Raw genomic sequence first — 19357 nt, forward strand, 5'->3', positions numbered from 1 at the left:
ACAAACAAAAAACCCCAACTTACTCTGTTAAAAAAATCAAGTTATTCTGTACTCCTGTTTAGCTGCTAAAAGTTGGTGCGATTACTTTTTTGAATTGATATTCTCATTATTCAATAAAGATGAATGTGCTCATTGATTATTCCATTAACAATGCCCTTGTAGCAACTGGTAGCTGTTTCTGCCTTGTCCCCCTTACAGGCTGCTTTCAATGCTGCAGCTGAGTGATCCTGTTGACATGCAGGCTAGCAAATCATGTCAGTTCAAGACCTTCCAATCCCATATCACTCACAGATAAAGTTCTTCCTGTAGCCCAAATGTGAGACTTGCCCCTTTGTGCCTGCCCTCAACCTCTTTCCTGGCCAGTTCTTTCCCAGCCACGGCACCACTGTTTGCAAGCACAAACTGGACATCTCCCACTTCATACCTTGGCACGTGCTTCTGCCTCAGTGTGGGATATTGTCTCTACAGCATCTGTGTGGCTCATTGCCCCTCACTTCATTTCTTTGCTTAAATGTCACTTTCTTGTGCACTCAGCAGACCATGTTTTAAATTCCATTCTCTCCCTACTTGCTGGTATTAGTTCCTGCCTTTGTTCTTACTACCCTTGGATAGATGGCATTTTAATTTAAATATTTTAATATTTATTTTAAATTTACTATTAGAGTATGTGTGTGATATATACATGCGTGATATGTACATGTCGGTACACATTCCTTAGCATGCATACTGAAGTCAGAGTGGAGTCAGTCCTCTACCTTTATGTGGGCACCAGAGATTAAACTCAGGCTGCTGGACTCGTGTGGCCATCAACTGCCTTTGCCTACTGAGCCGTCTCTCCAGCCCAGGAGAAGGCATCTGAGTTTTCTCTTGTGGTCTGGAGGCGAGGTTTAATGTAGCCTAGACGGGCCTGGAGCTGGCTGAGGCCACGGGTGAACTGGAAACCCTCCTCTCGCCTCTGAGGTGGCCGGGGTTACATTGTAGGCCTCTGTGTCTCACCATCTCATTTTAGGTTGTGCTGGGAATCAACCCAGGGCTTCTGGTTTGCTGGGCTGCTGCTCTGTCCATTAAGCTTCATCCCCAGCAATGTAGTCTGATGCTTCCCCTCCCCCAACTTTTCCCAGATCCTCCCACCTGCTCACCCACCTAAATTCATTCATTCTCCTCCCTGTCATTAGAAACAGACAGCTAAAGCAAACACACCAGAACAGGAATAGGACAAAACAGGAAAAAACCCCAACTAACAGCACAAGAAACACATACAGATGCAGAGACCCACACTCGTACACACAGAAATCCCATACAAACACAAAATCAGAAACTATAATGTATAAGCAAAAGACCTGTGAGATAAATAAATGCCCAGGCAAAGCATTATGAGACAAAGCCCCTCCAAAAATACCACTGAGTTAGTTTTGTGTTGGCCTGCCCTTAAGTGTGGTTTGTATATCCAGAGAGACTGTTGGAGAACACTAAGTTTTCCTGTGTGAGTGGTTGTATGTTGGAAATAGCTTCTGGGTTAGGGACGGGGCCTTGTGTCCACTCCCCCTCTCAGCACTGGAACCCCATTTGGCTTAGACCTGTGCAGGCCTGTGCATGCTGCCTCAGTCTCTGCATTCAGATGGGTGTCAGTCCTGTTGTGTCTGGAAGGCTTTGTTTCCTTGGTGTCCTTCATCCCTGCTTTTACAGTCTTTCTCCCCCATCTTTCACAAAGTAGCCTGCCCTGAGGGGAGAGATTTGATGAAGACACTTAGAATTGAGTGTTCTGAGGTCTCTCACTCTGCCCATTGTCCAGGTGCGGGTCTCTGTATTTGTTCCCATCTGCTGCAGGAGGAAGCTTCTCTGACGATGGCTGAGCAAGGCACTGATCTATGAGTAAAGCAGAATGATGTTAGGAGTCATTTTATTGCTGTGTTCCTTTAGCACAGCAGTAGCATTTGGTTCCCCCTAGGTCCATGGCTTATCTAGTCTCAGGTTCTTGGCCACCTGAGTAGTGTCAGACATGGGTTTCTTTTTGTGGAGTGGGCCTTAAATCTAATCAGATAGTGGTTGGTTATTCCCACAACTTCTGTGCCACTCTCACACCAGCATATTATGCAGGCAGACACCAAGATCAAAGGGTTTGTAGCTGGGTTGATGTTTACATTTCTCCTCTGGTATCTTGCAGAATACCTTCCAGTTAGGGGTGATGGCTCTAGGTAGGTACCAGCTTGACTTCTCCATGTTTGATGAGTTGTATAGGTTTTGTCTTCAACTATAGGGCCTTATCATCAGGTTGTGGAGAGCAGCCGATTGCTTTGGCAATAGCTTGGGTTGTTTGAGGGTTTCTGTGGGACCCCTTTAGCCAGCAACTCAATTAGGTGTATGTAACCCATTCCTGCCACTGGAGGTTTCACTTGGTGGTGAGAGATGTCTAATTGAGGCTTTCTCTCCCCGGTTATGGAGTGATTCCATTTGAATTTCTTTCATGTATGTATGTATGTATTTTAAGAAGCTTCTACTGTGGTGGGTTTCCCTGTGACCCCTCAAATAGCCCTTGGTGTAGCTGTCCCTCCCCATATTCCCTCCCTTCCTTTCCCTCTTCTTGTCCCCTTTCTGTTTAATCCTCCTGTTCCAGTCTCTCCTTACCTATCCATCCCTCCACGATCTATTTCTCCTTCCTTGGGAGGACCCCCCCCCCCCCATGGTCCCTTACTCTATATCTAACTTCTGTGATTATTTGCTTATCAAACACTTAAAAGCTAACATTCACATATAAGCTACCACATACCATGTTTGCCTTTTGGGATCTGGGTTACCTCACTCAGGATGATGTTTTTTCTAGCTCCGCCCATTTACCTGTGAACTTCATGTTTTTGTCTTTTTTTAACAGCTGAGTAAGATTCCACTGTGTAGATGTAGCACATTTCCTTTATCCGTTCATCCACTGACACACCTAGGCTGTTTGCAGTCCCTGGCTTCCATGTATAGAACAGCAGTGGACACAGATTAGCAAGCCTGGCACTTGCGTTTTAGAATTAGGTTTGTTCCCTGGCACAGTGTGCTGTGAGTGCTGCAGCAGGGACAGCGGTGACCTAAGACCTCGCAGGCAAGGGCCAGAACAGCAGCAGCAGTCCTCATCTCACTCCAGATGTTGTGCACTGTCAGAGGTTCATCATCGTAGTGATGCTGACTTCGGTCCTGCCTTCTGCTTTTTAGGAGTGGACTTTGATCCCTTGTAAACTCATTCCCACCTCAGTGTGACTTGTGACAGTGGCACTACGGAGCATTTATGACTCTGGGTTCAAGATTGTATTCATTTTATAGATGGAATATATATTGAAAAGGAATTCATACAAATCAGCAAAAAGACAGCAGAACATTGAAAAATGTGCTAAGAGCTAGGCAGGTGGAGAAGGTTCTTTCTGACCCAGCTTTTCAGAGAACTGTTCCACTTTTGCTAAGTCGGTCATTAGCCTCCACATCCCAAGATCCAAATGGCCTTTCCATCATCTCTCATGACATGTTGTTCCTAAGCACACAGCACTGCTGCCAGGCCCCCTGTGAACACAGCCCACCTTCTACCCACTGCCTCTCTCCAGCTCTGGTCATCTCACACATCCTGTTCAGTGAAAGCTCCTATGGAAGAGTCTTATGGCATGCTTCTTGAGAAGGTTACAGGGAGGAAGGGCAGCTGAAGGGAATGGAAGGGCTTCATCCGTTGTGACAGGAGAGGAGGCCAGGTCTGGACAGTAAGTTGGATGTGAGGTGAGTTAAGTAGTTTGTATGCTTGTGTCTTAGAAAGATAAGGGAATTCTTCCTGAAATTTGTGTTCTCTTCGTAAACTAGGCTATTGCGTCATTTGCTGAGAATTACAGTTTAGGAAGGGGAATTGGGATTTCTGAGGAACAACAAAGGTTTGACATAATCATTTTAGAGAGCACTTGCTGAGCCTTTGAAAGGCTTGCTGGTACCCACTGCAAGTGCGCTGTGTGCAGTGAGCTGAAAGCTGGGCATCAGGTACTTGATGTGAAAAACAACTGGAACTTTTGCTGTCTGTAGAAATTTGTTTAGTTCCTGAAGGGTGCAGTGTACTGTAGAGAAGACCGTTTCTGCATCTGGGGAGCTTATACACAGGGAGGATTTACCATGTGCCGTGAGAGGCACAGTTTCTATTTCACTAACCACTTCCGAAAAGGAAACAGTTTTAGTAAATGTGTACGGAAGTCTGTGGGAGAAGGGCTAGTGCAGAGATATTGGTACCATGATAATGGAAGGGCTTTAAGTTCTCCTGAATCAAATGTGCTTCTGTACAGTATGAAACACATCAGAAAAGTTTATGGCTTTAAAGAAAATTTCATGAAAATCTGTAACCCCCTGAAGGAGCTTATACATAACCTATTTTAGGGAAAATTTACAAGTAGTCATCCAGCATGTAGTGAACATCACACTGTCCTGTGATTTCCCAGTGTGGCTGTGAATTTGTAGAGTTTAGTGAGTGTAAGTGTCATTGTGTAAGATTCATTCAAGCTTTTTAACCGCTTTCCAGCTTAAAAACAAAAAACAAAAAAATAAAAAAAAAAACCCACCAAATTTGAATCCAGGACTTGAAAAAATGCCAGTTATCTAAATACAGTATCGTATTGTGATAAATATAGCCATTGAGATTTTAGATCTATTCACAAAACTTTATTTTAATATTCATAGGGAACTTTTTTGGACTGTTATCTGAAAAACTGAGGACCATTTTATCATCAGAACTGACTATTAATTAGGGTATTGTTTCAGAAATAAAAGTTGATCTGCCGCTGAAACTCTCTTTGAATATGTATGGTTCCAAGCTTGCTTTGTGTATTTAATAACTTTAGTACTATAATCACTCTGTTTACAATTAAATTTTGGTGAATATGCTAATATAGAATGTAACAGTGGGTGATTTCAGCAAAGGGCAGTGTGGATTTGCATCTTGATGTGCTTTTCAGTTACATCTGCATTTCATTTAGAATCAAAGGGAAAAGAAATGGTCAGATTATGTAACAATCATGTGATGATAAACCAACTTCTTCCCTCTGTTGCAGAGGCTGTTATTACAGTAGGCTTGAGCTGAGTGAACTGGAATTACACAGACTGAAACTTACAAGTTACAAGTTGGCTTTTCTGTGTATTCCTTTGTAGACACAGTGCTATAAGAGGTTGGTTTCATTATTAGAAGATACCTCTAATGTACTTATGGAATTGGTTAATTGAAATTGTGTCTGCAGTTCTTTAGTAGAAACCTCAGTGTTGGGGTTGGTTTCATTATTAGAAGATGCCTCTAATGTACTTATGGAGTTGGTTAATTGAAATTGTGTCCGCAGTTCTTCAGAGAACTAACTAAGACAAGGACTGTGGTTATTTTTGTGAGCATGGGTTCCTGGTTTAAGAAATTGTCCTTTTCAGAAATTGCCTGCAAAGCAACAGTAGATCGACACACCCAGTTTTCCTGTTCTTGGAAACTAGGAGACTTTCCTATTACTCTAAACTAGAAAATAAGAGGGGGCCAGGCAGTGGTGGCGCACGCCTTTAATCCCAGCACTCGGGAGGCAGAGGCAGGCGGATCTCTTTGAGTTTGAGGCCAGCCTGGGCTACAGAGTGAGTTCCAGGACAGGCACCAAAGCTACACAGAGAAACCCTGTCTCGAAAAACAAAAACAATGTTTAAACAAAACAAAACAAAAAACAAAAAGAAGAGGGGTTGGTTTCCAGTGCAGTGATGTTGGTCAAACAGGGACATGGAAGCATGGTGAAGGGTCTAGACCTCAGACAGGGCTGGCACAACAGTGCTCACCAAAGGTAGTTGTGCTTCCTGAAGGACGTACTAGGAAAGGGACATTTGGGATGGCAGGAAGAGGCTTTGTGGGCTCGTGTGTGAGGTCAGAGGTCCATGGCGGGTGTTACTCCTCAGGAGCCATGCCCCTTCTTCTTTGAGGCACAGTCTCTCACTGGGATTAGGCTGGGTTAGCTGGCTGTCTCCCTCCTCTGTGTGGGCATTAGCAGTGTATGCCACAGCAGCCAGCCTTCCCACTGCATCCTGGGCTTTCAATTTAGGTCCTCATGCTTTTGTGGCAAGTACGTTACTGGGTGAGCTCTTAGCCTGAGGCTGGATTCTTTTAATGGAAATAATATTTCAAGAGTATAGTTCATATGCTAGGGAATGCATGTATTAAATTACTGGATTGGTTATTGTTTCTACACTTTTTTTGTGAGCAGGGCTGCTAATTATGAAGGCTTGTGTACGTATGTGTATGCTTTTCATAAAAGGTAATTTCACGTATAGTTAGTTTTTTTTAGACAGGATCTGTCTTTGTAGCCTAGGCAGGCTCTGAACTCTTGATCCTTTTACTTTTGACTCTGTCACTAGGTATCAGACACCTGTGTCTAGTTCAAGTATGGCATTTTAGACTGTACCTCTCACTTCTTCCTCCCTTTCACATTTGTGAATTTAAGGAACAAAGGAATAATAGAGTAAAGATGTCAACTAATTATAGCAGTCCTCTGTTAAACCAGGGGAGTCATTCCAAGATCCCAGTGGATCCCGGAAATCATGGCTGGTGTGGTGCCTATACACACTGCTTAGCAGTGAATATAATATGCATCCTACTTTAATTTATAAGGTGAGTGGAGTAAGAGTAATGGTAACCAAGATCAAAGCAGAGTGTCCAATAAGTGAGGTAGGTGCCTGTGGTTTCTGTATCTCCAGACATTTGTGTCCTATGCTCACTGTTCCTGTGAGATGGGAACGTTGCCTCCTTAATGAGATAAATGAGGTGAATGACCAAGCATTGGGAGGTAATGGAGAGCCCTAGACTGTGCCATTTAAACTCAATCACTGATAGCACGTCACTTTGGTAGCTGAGATGGCTCCTATAACTATGGGAGGGCAGCCTATATAGTGGGGATGCACTAGGCAAAGGGATGCCCACACAAAGGGCTGGCCAGAGTGATGGCTCTGGATGCATCCAGTACTTAGAACGGCACACAGTATTAGACTTTGTGAATTGTTTATTTCTGGAGTATCGCATTTAGAGTTTTTGGAACTTGTTTGACCGTGGATAACGTGGATAATCTGTGGAAGAATTAGTGAGAGAGATTTTGGTCTCCTGTGTGCCATTCCACATTTATACATGGTATTTGTGGTTAACAGATCCACCACACCCAGCTGGCACGTCTATTTTATTTTGAAATAGCCATAGCTGGTTTTTTGGGGGATGGGTTGGGGTAAGGAAATGTTTTTCTGAAGGTGTGTGTGTGTGTGTGTGTGTGTGTGTGTGTGTGTGTGTGTGTGTTGTGTCCATTTCATTGCCACCCCCCTTTGTGTTTTTACAAACCCAGTCTTGTTGTGAAGCTCACTTTGATCTAGGCTGCAGCATCTTCTTCTTTTTTTTTTTTCTTGGTTTTTCGAGACAGGGTTTCTCTGTGTAGCTTTGCGCCTTTCCTGGAACTCACTCTGTAGCCCAGGCTGGCCTCGAACTCACAGAGATCCGCCTGGCTCTGCCTCCCGAGTGCTGGGATTAAAGGCGTGTGCCACCACCGCCCCGGCTGCAGCATCTTCTTGAGCCTGGTGTCTACACAGTATACACTGCTCTGAAGTTCTGTATGTACCAGTCTTGTCGGTCTCCACTTACATTGTGTCTGGAGACAGGAAACTATTTCACAGTTTTACTGTGGATGCTATCCTGGGGTTCTGAGTTTTGCCCTACTGCTTTCCTGTATGGTTTGGGGGAGTCTTCCTAGAACTAGTTTTAGGAGTGACATTCCTGATCTTAATTATTACAGTAAGATCCAAAGAGCTGGCCCCAAGAGTAAAACTCAAAATAACAGCCAAGGGTTTTATTTGGAGAAATACACACACACACACACACACACACACACACACACACACACACACACACACACACACACACCACTTTATTTACCACAAATTTATATGAAATAATGCTGAGGCAGATTTAATTTGCAGTATGGTATTTTTATTGCACATGGAAAGGAATTCTAGAGAAAACCATTTGTTCAGACACTTGAGTTATAGAAAGACGTGTTTTAAAGTCATTCAAAACTGTTCTGACAACTCTAAGGAAATAATCAAATAGGAACTGCTGTGATTTCATCAAGCTGGATGAAGTTTAGAAGAAATTTTGTTAGTGCTGGGGCTGCTGTGTGTTCCAGTTCATTCTTCTAGTGGGGTTGCCACTGAGGTATAGAAGTTAATCTTTCCTCAATGTTTGGAGTCCTGGTTGCCATGACTGTCACCAAGATTCTGCTGGGCAAGATTTCAGCACAGATTAAAAGCACCTTGAGAGAACTGATCTGAGGAAGTGCCAGCCCCGAGTTCCATTGCTTTGAAGGTGATTTTCACCTCAGAGAAGTTTGAAATTGGGAACATGCACAAAGTGTTTTTTAGGGAAAAGTTAGACTTAAAGATTTCCCCAGGTTCTGGCTATTACAAATAGTGCTGCTATGAACATAGTTGAGCATGTATCTTTGTGGTATGATTGAGCATTCCTTGGGTATATGCCCAAGAGTGGTATGGCTGGGTCTTGAGGTAGATCGATTCCCAATTTTCTGAGAAACCGCCATACTGATTTCCACAGTGGTTGTACAAGTTTGCATTCCCACCAACAGTGGAGGAGTGTTCCCTTTGCTCCGCATCCTCTCCAACATTGACTGTCATTAGTGTTTTTGATCATAGCCATTCTGACAGGTGTAAACTGGAGAGTCATGATTATAAGGAGTTCAAGGCTAGCCTTGGCTATATGATGATTTCAAGGCCAGCCTAAGCTACATAGGAAGATCCTATCTGAAAACAAAAGTTGTTTTTTGATGTCTACACACATGCTGTGGTCTGGGCATGGACATACACACACCATACACACTGTAATAAAAGCTTTAAAAATTCTATTGGAAAAAAAAAAAAGATTTCCCCATCAGTTAATAAAGGACCTCTAAAGGAACAGGGCTGATAGAATGAATGTGTATATTAAAAGGAGATTTATTAGCATGGCTTGCAGGCTATGGTTCGAATAGTCCAACAGTGGCTGTCTCCTGATGGAAAGAGAAGACTAGATATCTCAACAGTCCCTCCCAGACTAGTGCTGGAGTTCCAGGGTAGTCCTTGAGAGCTGCTGGTCTTTATCTAAGTTGCAATCCTCAAGCAGGTTCTAATACCAGCGAAGGAATGCCTCAGCAACAGAGTAGATGAACTTGCCAGTGATACTAATGGAAGCAGTCCAAGAGGCAAAAGCTTCCTTCTTCCATGTCCTTTTACATGGGCTGCCACCAGAAGGTGTGGCTCAGATTTAGAGTGGGTCTCCCCAACTCAATGACCCAATCAGGAAAAGCCCTTCATAGTATGACCAGTTGAGCGACTTGGTCTTACTTGATTCTAGATGTCGTCAACTTGATAACCAAAATTAACTATCCCAGTAACTCTATTTGCATATATGGAATTTGTGCATATATAGTGATAATTGGAGGGTATTTGCTGAAATGTCCAGTCTAATCCTCTGTGTGTGGGTGTGTGTTGGGGGTGGGGGCTAGGGTTAGAGAGATAGTCTAGCAGTTAAGAGCACATACTGTTCTTACAAAGGACCCGAGTTTGGCTTCTAGCACCCATGTCAGGTGGCTCATAACCACCTGTAAATCCAGCTCCAGGGATCCCATACTCCTGGCCTCCTCAGATAGCCACACTCATTCTATACATGATCTAAAAAACAAGAAAATAAACTAATTTTTTTAGTATTTTTATTTTATGTATATGGGCATTTTGCCCACATAGCTACACCATATGCATGCCTGGTGCCTGAGGAAGCCAGAAGAGGGCATGGGATCCCCTGGAACTAGAGTTACAGATAGTTGTGAGCCACCATGTAGGTGCTGGTAATTGAGCCAGTGCTCTTAACCACTGATCCACCTCTCCAGTCTCAAGAAAACAAATCTTTTAATATAGTGTGTTTAGTATATCTGGGTTTAGAATGTCACATCTTAACAGACTCCTGTTTGAAATAGCATTCTAAGTGTTGTAGGCCAGGCTGTTTCATTTGCACCCTTCTCTCTGCTTTATGTATTCTGCTGTTTTTAGGGAACTGTAGAATCTTAAGGAAATCATTTGGGTTAGTATTAATAGAAAGAAGAATTTGAAATCATGCAGCTTACTTTTATGTATGTACATAAAATTGTACACTGTGCAGTGAGTTATGCCTGAGTGCATTTGAAGCGTAGAGAGATGTGCTTTGATCAAGATTTCCCAGCTAGCCAGTTACGTATTTGGGGTCCAAAGCTTTTGATTCCAGTCCTGTTCTTCCCCAGTAAAACAGTTTTCCCAGAACATTCTGTTACGCTTGTGCTGGTGAGAAAAGTGAATGAGATGCTTTTCTAGGATGCCCAGACAGAAGGGACACATTGGATGGCCAAGACATTGTGGAGCTAGCTGGTGGTGTGTATCACTTCTCTGCTGAGCCCATGTCCTGGTTTGTATATGGTGCTGGTGCAGCCATCCTACTCAGTACCTGCTCTTGTGCCCCAAATGCTCTTGTCCTTCCCCCTCGTGCATACCTAATTGGGATTGTAGTCTTTGTGCTTGGACGTAGTGCATCCGAAATACTTAGGATCTCTTGACTGCATTACTAGGTGGTGTGCATTCTGATTGCATGCTTTTCCTCAGTTGCACAAAACAGTTCTTGTTTTGTTGTTACTAAATAGTATTTTAGTCGTAGATGATATGCCACTGGGACTTAAAGTGCTTTCCATAATTGCATAGATCATTATATTTATGGTCTCCTCTTCACAGCTTAGCGACAACCAAATAGGATCCTACTTGTTACAGACCAGAATTAGTAGACATCCTTCTCTTTAGTCTTAAACAGTCCTTGCTGAGTAGAAGCCTTCTGTAGGGGGAATGTTTTGAACACTTCCAAGGTTATAATTGTGAACAAAGTTGCTTTGTTTTGTATTACAGAGAAAAATGCCACGTGTAAAAGCAGCTCAGGCTGGAAGACAGGGTCCTGCAAAGAGGCGCCTTGCAGAGCAGTTTGCTGCTGGGGAGGTCATAACCGACATGTCTAAAAAGGAATGGAAACTAGGATTGCCTATTGGCCAAGGTGGCTTTGGCTGCATATATCTTGGTAAGTGTATGGTGACTTCTAGTCAACAGTGTAAACACCCAAATGTTTCTTATGAAATAGTTTCTTATTTAAGCTATTGCAGGGTGCTGTTGATAATCTGTGTTAAGATCATGTGGTTGATAAGTTCATCTTTGACATATATGTAGATGATGGCTTATTTTATTATAGAAAAAATACTGTAATGTCATTGGTAAGCTCAATATCCTTAGAGTCTTAAAATTTCTACTCAGTCTAATTAAGCTCTCTTCTGAGACTGAAAGAAAGGTGTACCCATTCTTTTTCCTTCACCTCAGCCAGGTACAATTTACTCTAGCTCTGTGTTTAGCTCATTTTATATTTTTATAGCTGTGGGTTTTTAAAATGTCTGAACTTCATATATTAGGCTTGATCTATGTTCGTTGTATTAGTTAGCATGCATACTGAATTATCAACATTAAAAATGTTTTACCTGGGAGCTGGAGAGATGGCTCAGTGGTTAAGAGCACTGACTGCTCTTCCAGAGGACCCTGGTTCAATTCCTAGCACCCACATGGAAGCTCACAACTGTGTGTAACTCCAGTTGCTGGGGCCCTGACAACTATGGCTATAGCTGGAGTTTTCTCCAGTCCTGCCCAGCACTATAGGCCGGCCCCGCAACCTCTTATAAAATAATCACTCAGAAACATATATTAATTAACTGCTGGGCCATTAGCTCAGGCCTACCATTGACTAGCTCTTACACTTAACTCAGCCCATTTCTGTTAATCTATATGTCGCCATGTGTTCTGTGGCTTTACCTGTTGCTTTTACATGATGCTCCCTGGACGGCAGGCTGGCGTCTCCCCCAGCTTCCACCTCCCAGCCTCTCTTCTCTGTTTGTCCCACCTATCATATACTTCCTGCCTGGTTACTGGCCAATCAGTGTTTTATTTATCAATCAATCATTGCAACATATATTCACAACATACAGGACATCCCACAGCACATGGCAAAATACCAATGTACATAAAATAAAAATAAATAAATTAAAAAGAATGGTTTACCTGCTGGGTGGTGGCGGCGCACGCCTTTAATTCCAGCACTTGGGAGGCAGAGGCAGGCAGATCTCTGAATTTGAGGACAGCCTGGTCTACAGAGCAAGTTCCCGGACAGCCAGGGGTGTTACACACAGAGAAACCCTGCCTCAAACAACAACAACAACAACAACAACAACAAAGGTTTACCTAGCTGGCTGTGGTGGTGAAGGCTTTAATCCCAGCACTGACTGAGGCAGGCGGATCTCTGTGATTTCCAGGCCAGCTGTTACATACTGAGACCTTGTACCAAAACAACAAAACAGAATGAAAAACAAAAACCTTGATTGCATGTACAACTGTCTCCTTCCTCAAGAATACTGGTGAGAATATGCTATAGACCCTGTTTGCTTTGGGCATTTCTCTGGTCTTTGCGGTCTGTGATTTTACCCTACTCTTAATTTTCTTTTGTAAATTTTGGTTTTTAAGGCTTCATTCAGCTGAGGTAGGCTGTTTCTATACTTCTACCTCTAATCTTGATTTAATTAGTTAACTAGTGACTTAATTTCTTAATGAATGTTTCCTTTTCTCTTTTTTGAGGCATGGTCTCACTACGTGCCTGTGAGGCTCAAACTGACCTTGGATTCACAGAGATTCTCCTGAGTCTGTGTCCCAAATGCTGGAATAAAAACATATGCCACTATGCCTGGCACAAACTTTTAAAAATTATTTATTTTTGGCACAGGCTAGAAGAAGGGATTGGAGTTACAGATGATTGTGAGCCACCATGTGGATGGTAGGAATTGAGTTCCAGTCCTCTGGATTAGCAGCCAGTACTTCTAACAATTAAGCCATCACTCTAGCCCTGAAAGTTTCAACGTTTATGTTTAACAGTTTACATAAAATAAATGTATAGACATTTTTTACTGACAGCTGTAAAGATCTATAAAATGAACTACTTTTTTCTTCAAGTAGTTACTATAAAATGAAAACTTAAATTGTTTTTTCCTTTCAAGCAACATCTGACTGGGAGTGTTAATATTACAGTGGAGGTTAACATCATCTGGAAACTTGTTGGAATTGCCATTCTTGTACCCCATGCTACTCATGATTCAGAAACCATGGGGGAGGCCCGCAGTGCTGTTTGAACAGGCTCTTTTAGATGACCAGGCACATACTGGGATTTGAGAGCCGTAAGAGAAGAGCAACTGTTCTCACTGGGTCGGCCCTGCTTCACTTGCATGACTAGGAGCTCTGCTCTGCACTTGTGCTCATGAAACACAGTGCTTTGCACAGGAGCCTCCCGGTGGAGATCGTTCTTGCCTTTGGGAAAGCACATGCTGCTTCTCTGGTTTGGTTTAGAACCAGGGCTGTTGTAATGAAGCAGGGTATATTTATGTAAGGTCAAAGTCTTCATAAACCACAGAAAGTAGCTGTTCATGAAATGTTCACATAGTTATGATAAAATAACCCACTGGGGGTGGGGGTGGGGGTGGGGGTGGTGGGGTGAGGAAGGGTGGCAACTGACACCACCACCATTGTGGTTCCTGATTCTAGAGGGTTCAGTCCATGGTGTTTGGCCCCATGCCCTATGTGTTTGGGCAGAGTGTCATGATGGCAGGTGCATGTGACAGGAGAGTCACCTCTGGTGCGCGGGAAGTAGAGGAAGGCTCCAGGGCAGCCTGGTGCCCCTGCTGGCTTCCACTACCCAGTGATCTTCTCCAGCTGTTTCCTACCTCCTAAAGTTTCTGGAACTTACCCCAATAGTACCGTCAGCTGCGTATGCTGCAGCCTTGTATGGGACACTTTGTCTCCATACCATTACCTTAGTCATAACAGCCGAATGTGTATTTCGAGCTTGTGATTTAAGGAGGTGCTCTGGTCACTGAAGGACTTGAGTTCATTAACAGGAACTTGTTGCTAAGTAGGGTGTTCATTTTCTCTCCCGAAACTGTGCTTGAGCCACCATGCTACCCTGGTTATTGCATAGAATCGTCTGTATTCCAGTGTCCTTGCTTCTGTGACCCTTTGCACATTTGCAACTTGCTTTGTGTGTGTGCTGGATGTTTTATTTCTATCATTAGAAGGTGCATTGACTAGTAAGTATTTTTAATACCTAGCAAACAGTCTGTGAGTTCAGACTTGGCTCCCTGTGTGGAGAAGGAGTATTCACTTCAAGACTGATGCCTTCATTGCTGTGTGCACTGATACACTGAAGCTGCCCTGTGTGAGATTGCTGGCAGCATCTGTGTATAGTGTCTGACCTCGGAAGTGTTGAGTCTCTCTCTATTTTGGTTTTACATAGTGCTTGTTGCTTTTCTTTTCCAAAGCTGAGTTTAGGGCAGGACATGCACATGCTTAATACCTTTATTCTCTTTCACGGTACTTTCCACACTTGAAGACTTTTCTCAGTTCCAGGGTAAACATGTACTTGTTGACGAGGCATAGCTCTTGTCTTCTTTGTGCTTAGCATAGTACATGCATGTGTTGTGGAGAAGTCATTGTGTTTCTTCTCATTGGAGTGTGCAGCATCACTGGGATGCTATCTTCATTTTCATGTTTTGTTAAAGATTCTGAACTGCCTTATTACTACTTCAGTTTCTAAGTGCTGCTCCCTGGGGCTCTTCCTTTGGAGCTCAGAGCTCTTCCTCCGCTGAGTGAGCGTCTCTAGAAGCCGGTGCTGCTTGTCTTGTGTCTGGAGTCCTGTGGCCACAACTCTTTTTTGGTTTTCTTCCTTGGTTTCCATTGCCTGTTCTCTTGATCTGCCTGGCTTCTGTTCCAAGGTGGGGTGCCTTCGCGATCAGTCCTGGCAGTTCTGTTCTCTCTCTGTTCGTTCCTGAGAGGATTTCTTCCATTGTGAGGCTGTAAGAAAATAGTCTTTTCCCTTGAGCTGTGCTGGAGAGCGAACCTAGACCTCATCTGTGCTGTTCCACTGAACTAGTCCTCAACTCGATAGTTAGCATTTCTCCGTTCATCACGTGCAGGTGTGAGATTGTATATGCAGCAGTGGTTAAGAGCTGCAGCAGCAGCGTTGTGTTGCTCTGGCCAGCCACCTCAAGGAGGAGGATTTACTTTGGCTTACAGACATTGAGTCTAGAGGTACAGTTCACACATGAGGGAAACCTGGTAGGGGCAGGAGTGTGTGGTGGAGGACAGCTAGCCACAGTGCAGCAGAACTAGGGGTGGGCTGTAACCGTCAGAGGGCCTCAGCCCTCCAGTTAGGCTCCACCTGTTCAAGGTGTGCAGCCTGGCAAGAGTACCACCAGATGAGGATAAGTGTTCCAAATACAAGTCTGGGGACATTTCAGATTCAAACGATAACAACATCTGAACTCGGATGGTTAGCAAGCATCTGAAACAAGATACCCCAAAACACTTTCTCCTACATTTCTCCCTTTGCAGCTTTTGTGCAGTTTTCTGCCCAAACCCATCCAGTCCACCGAGGTCCCGTTAGCTGTCCTTTTGAGTCTTTGATCACAGTCTACTGGCACACCTTGTCTATGATCACCTTGCCCACGCAGCTGTCAGGCCACGCTCTGCCCCACCCGTTAGACTAGGAGAATCCCCTCACTGCTCTGCTTGCTTCTGTTCTTGCCCTGTACACAGGTCCTCTATGGAGCCCCGTCAGAGTTGGATCATGCTAGTCCTTTTGGCAAAACCTTGGAGGTTTCCTGTCTCAGTTACAGCAGCAGTCCTAACCTTGACGTTGTCTGTTAGGCCCTTCATGTTTTTCCCTGCTGCTTCTCTAATGGCTCTTCCTCGCTTTCTGTATCATGGTTTTCTCTGTGCATTGGTCTCCTGGCTTTACAAATGCTTGTGACACTCCCATGTTGGGGCCTTTGGTGCTAGTCCATGTGGAATGCTGTCCTGTAAATTCCCATGGCTTAAACTGTTGGATGCTTTCTGGTAGGTACCTCAGGCTCTTGTTAACACACTGCAGCACTGCCTCTCCTCACTGTTGAAACTGCCCCACCATTTCTCCTGTCACATCAAACACACTTTATGTCTTATGTGATATCTGTATTTTACTCCTCAAATGGCAGCCAGAAGTGGAAGAATTGTTTTTTTCTGTGTACTTGCAAATTCTCATTTCTTTTCTTTTCTTTTTTTGGTTTTTTGAGACAGGGTTTCTCTGTGTAGCTCTGGCTATCCTAGAACTCACTGTGTAGACCAGGCTGGCCTCGAATTCACAGAGATCCTCCTGCCTCTGCCTCCCGAGTGCTGGGATTAAAGGTGTGTGCCATCACTTCCCAGCTGCAAATTCCCAGTTTTTATAAAATGGCATAATGTAGGTACTTGTTGATGAGTTTGGAAAGACTTCCCTTCTGCATGGCAGTGCCAAAAATGTTGCTCTGCACTAACCAGTGTCTGGAGTCAGCTCCTCTGCTTCCAGATGTTCTACCCCAGAGGGTTTTACAGCTTGTTAGACCCTGGGGTTTCTCCAGTTCCCGTCCTCCATGAATTCCCAGTACATCAGCATGCCAGTGACCAGAGGACTTCTGAATGAAAGAAATAGTCTTCACTTTGGACAACAGCTTCCTATAACAGCTGATCAGATAGAAGAAACCAACAATCGCTAGATATATTCTACACAGGAGAAAGTCTTAGACTAGGTGCAGTGTTGGAATGGCCCTGAAATGCCATTTGGGAACTGGGATTCACCCCTTCAGAGGGCTGCAGGGCTGTAGGCCTAAGTGTCTGTCATATGCTGTCTGAGGCAACACTGCTTGTTCTGATATGATGTCTCATTCTTTAAACAGCGGACACAAATTCTTCCAAACCGGTTGGCAGTGACGCACCCTGTGTTGTAAAAGTGGTAAGAAAATACTGCTCATTTTTTTCTCTTATCAATGTAAGTTGGTATTTATTTTGTAAGCATCTTTTTTGATGACTAGAATTAGTTAAACCATAAGGTATTGCATTGTTAATCATGTTTCATAACTATTTAATGAGGCACATAAATAGCTTTACAGTTTTAAGTAACTCGAACTCAGAGTCTTCATCTCCCCTGAATTAGAGTGGCACAATTTGAGGTATCTAGGAAACCACAGAGGTCTGCAGGAGTGGGAGTATCTGTTTTAGCTGTTGTCACCAGGCAGGCGCATTTTATATTTAGATCCTGGAACATCACGCTAAGCTGATTTTTATTTTACATCTTGTTCTGGACGTCCGTCCGTCCATCGGCCCGTCTGTCTGTTTCTTTTGCCTGCTATCGGTTTTATTCCCTTCCCTGTTCCTCTGAAGAAGCTGTGGGTCTCCCCCATGGTCGTAGAGCCTTCTTTGCTGTGCTCATGTTGCAGTTAGTTCCCCATGTGTAGGGATTGGCAGCACCCCAGTGGACAGAAGCACGCTGCGGAACTAGGCCAGGTACAGACAGCAGAGCTAAGGCATCTTTGTATTTAATCATCGTGTTTGTTTTCTCTGCACTTGTACATTGTTTTGCTGAGTAGAGCTTGTAGCTCTGCCCACCCCATATTTGTTAGATGTGTAGACCCTTGTTAAATAGAAGAGCCAGGAGAGGGGGTTGTTGGAGAGGTTAATGCTCATTCTCTGTCCTTTTTTTTTTTTTTTTCCCAGGTTATAGAACCTGGGAGTTAGTTAGAAGTGCCTCAGAGTTCTGTCAGTTCAGTTTATTATATTTAAATAGGAGTATATTGGACTCCTTAGAACCAGGTATCTTTGACCAGAATTGAAGGTTTTTTTTTTTTCTTCTTTCCCCTAATTTATTTATTTGGTGTGTGTTTTCCATGCATCTATGTCTGTGAACCATGTGCATGCCTGGTGCCCTGGAGGCTGAAGAGGCCATTGGATCCTCTGAAGCTGGGGTTATAGATGGTTGTGAGCTGCCATGTGGGTCCCGGGAATCCAACCCAGGTCCTCTGAAAGAGCAGCCAGCGCTCTTAACCGCTGAGCTAGCCCTAGTCCTTGTTTTAGTGAGCTTTTAAAAGATGTTTATTAAGAAGTGTAATTTTGCAGTAAAATATATAGATAATAAATCAGTATTTGAAGACATGTGACAGGCATGTGTAAGTGCATCACTCTTGTCCTCTGCAGTCTCTAGAGAGCTCTTGTGTCCAGTATTTGACACCTCACCCACCCCACACCCCTAGTTACTTCCCGTCTAGAGTATTACCTATGGCTACTAGGGATAAATGCTGTGTGTTCAGCATGATATTTTAAAGAGTCACCTGTATTTTTAGCATATCATTTACTGCATTTTATTGACATGTTGAAGGCATTTGAGCTGTTTACGGTTTGGTCTACTGTGAACAGACCTTCCCTGGAGATTGTTGGAGTGGTGTTTTGATGGGGATAGGCTTTTGTTTCTCTTGGAAGCTGAATTGCTTCTCTATAGGGAGGATACACATTTACATCTTTTAAAAGTTCTGGACATATTTCCGAAGTGGCTTGCTGGTTTTCACATTGCTGGTGGTTGCTGACGGCTCTGTATGCTCCAGTGCCTGCCCACAGTGGGTGTGCCCAGCTTTGTGAGCTTGCTTACTTCCCACTGAGCCCCTTTTCCTTGTGTGTATCTACTGTTCTGTGGTTTTGTGTGATAAGTGCTTCTTTGGTCTCTTACTTCTTTTCTCCTTAAGAAAATCATTTTTGAGGCCGGGCGTGGTGGCGCACGCCTTTAATCTCAGCACTTGGAGGCAGAGGCAGGTGGATCTCTGAGTTCAGGGCCAGCCTGGTCTACAGAGCTAGATCCAGGACAGGCACCAAAGCTACACAGAGAAATCCTGTCTCGAAAAACCAAAAGAAAAGAAAAAAAGAAAAAGAAAAAGAAAATAATTTTTTTTAATAACTGGGTTGTTGTGTTGCCTTTTATAATTGAGTGGGGCGAGTTATTGTGGATAAATCTTATTTTCAGAATGTGTGTTATAACTATTTCCTTCTAGTTTATAGTTTACCTGTTCATTTGTAAATGCTTTTATATATCTTTTTAGCTGTCTCGTTAGATTTTTCTCCTTTATTTGATTAATATGGCTTCTCATATTGAACTAAACCTCATTTAGGCAGGCTGAGGTAGACTTCTTACATAGTTCTGGAACTGCTTTCCTGAGGACTTTTGAGTCTTTATTCATAAGGCATCATGGTCTTTAATTTTTCCAGAAGTATTTTTCTTTTCTTTCTTTTTTTTGGTTTTTTGAGACAGGGTTTCTCCGTGTAGCTTTGCGCCTGTCCTGGAACTCACTCTGTAGACCAGGCTGGCCCTGAACTCACAGAGATC

General features: G+C 43.5%; 1 protein-coding gene across 4 annotated transcripts in view; it reads left to right on the top strand.

Annotated features, from left to right (window-relative positions):
• Vrk1 (VRK serine/threonine kinase 1) overlaps window positions 1–19357 on the top strand; it is a 75674-nt gene that overhangs the window by 18184 nt on the left and 38133 nt on the right. For all 4 annotated transcript variants that reach the window (XM_052738910.1, XM_052738907.1, XM_052738906.1 and 1 more), the window contains exons 2-3: window positions 10969–11134; window positions 16887–16942. In XM_052738910.1, the coding sequence (XP_052594870.1) occupies window positions 10975–11134; window positions 16887–16942 (216 nt within the window). In that variant the 5' untranslated portion in view covers window positions 10969–10974. The remainder of the gene's footprint in view (window positions 1–10968; window positions 11135–16886; window positions 16943–19357) is intronic.

This window comes from Peromyscus californicus, unplaced genomic scaffold (genome assembly GCF_007827085.1).
Source record: "Peromyscus californicus insignis strain IS unplaced genomic scaffold, ASM782708v3 Scaffold_15__1_contigs__length_86483966, whole genome shotgun sequence".
NCBI lineage: Eukaryota > Metazoa > Chordata > Mammalia > Rodentia > Cricetidae > Peromyscus > Peromyscus californicus.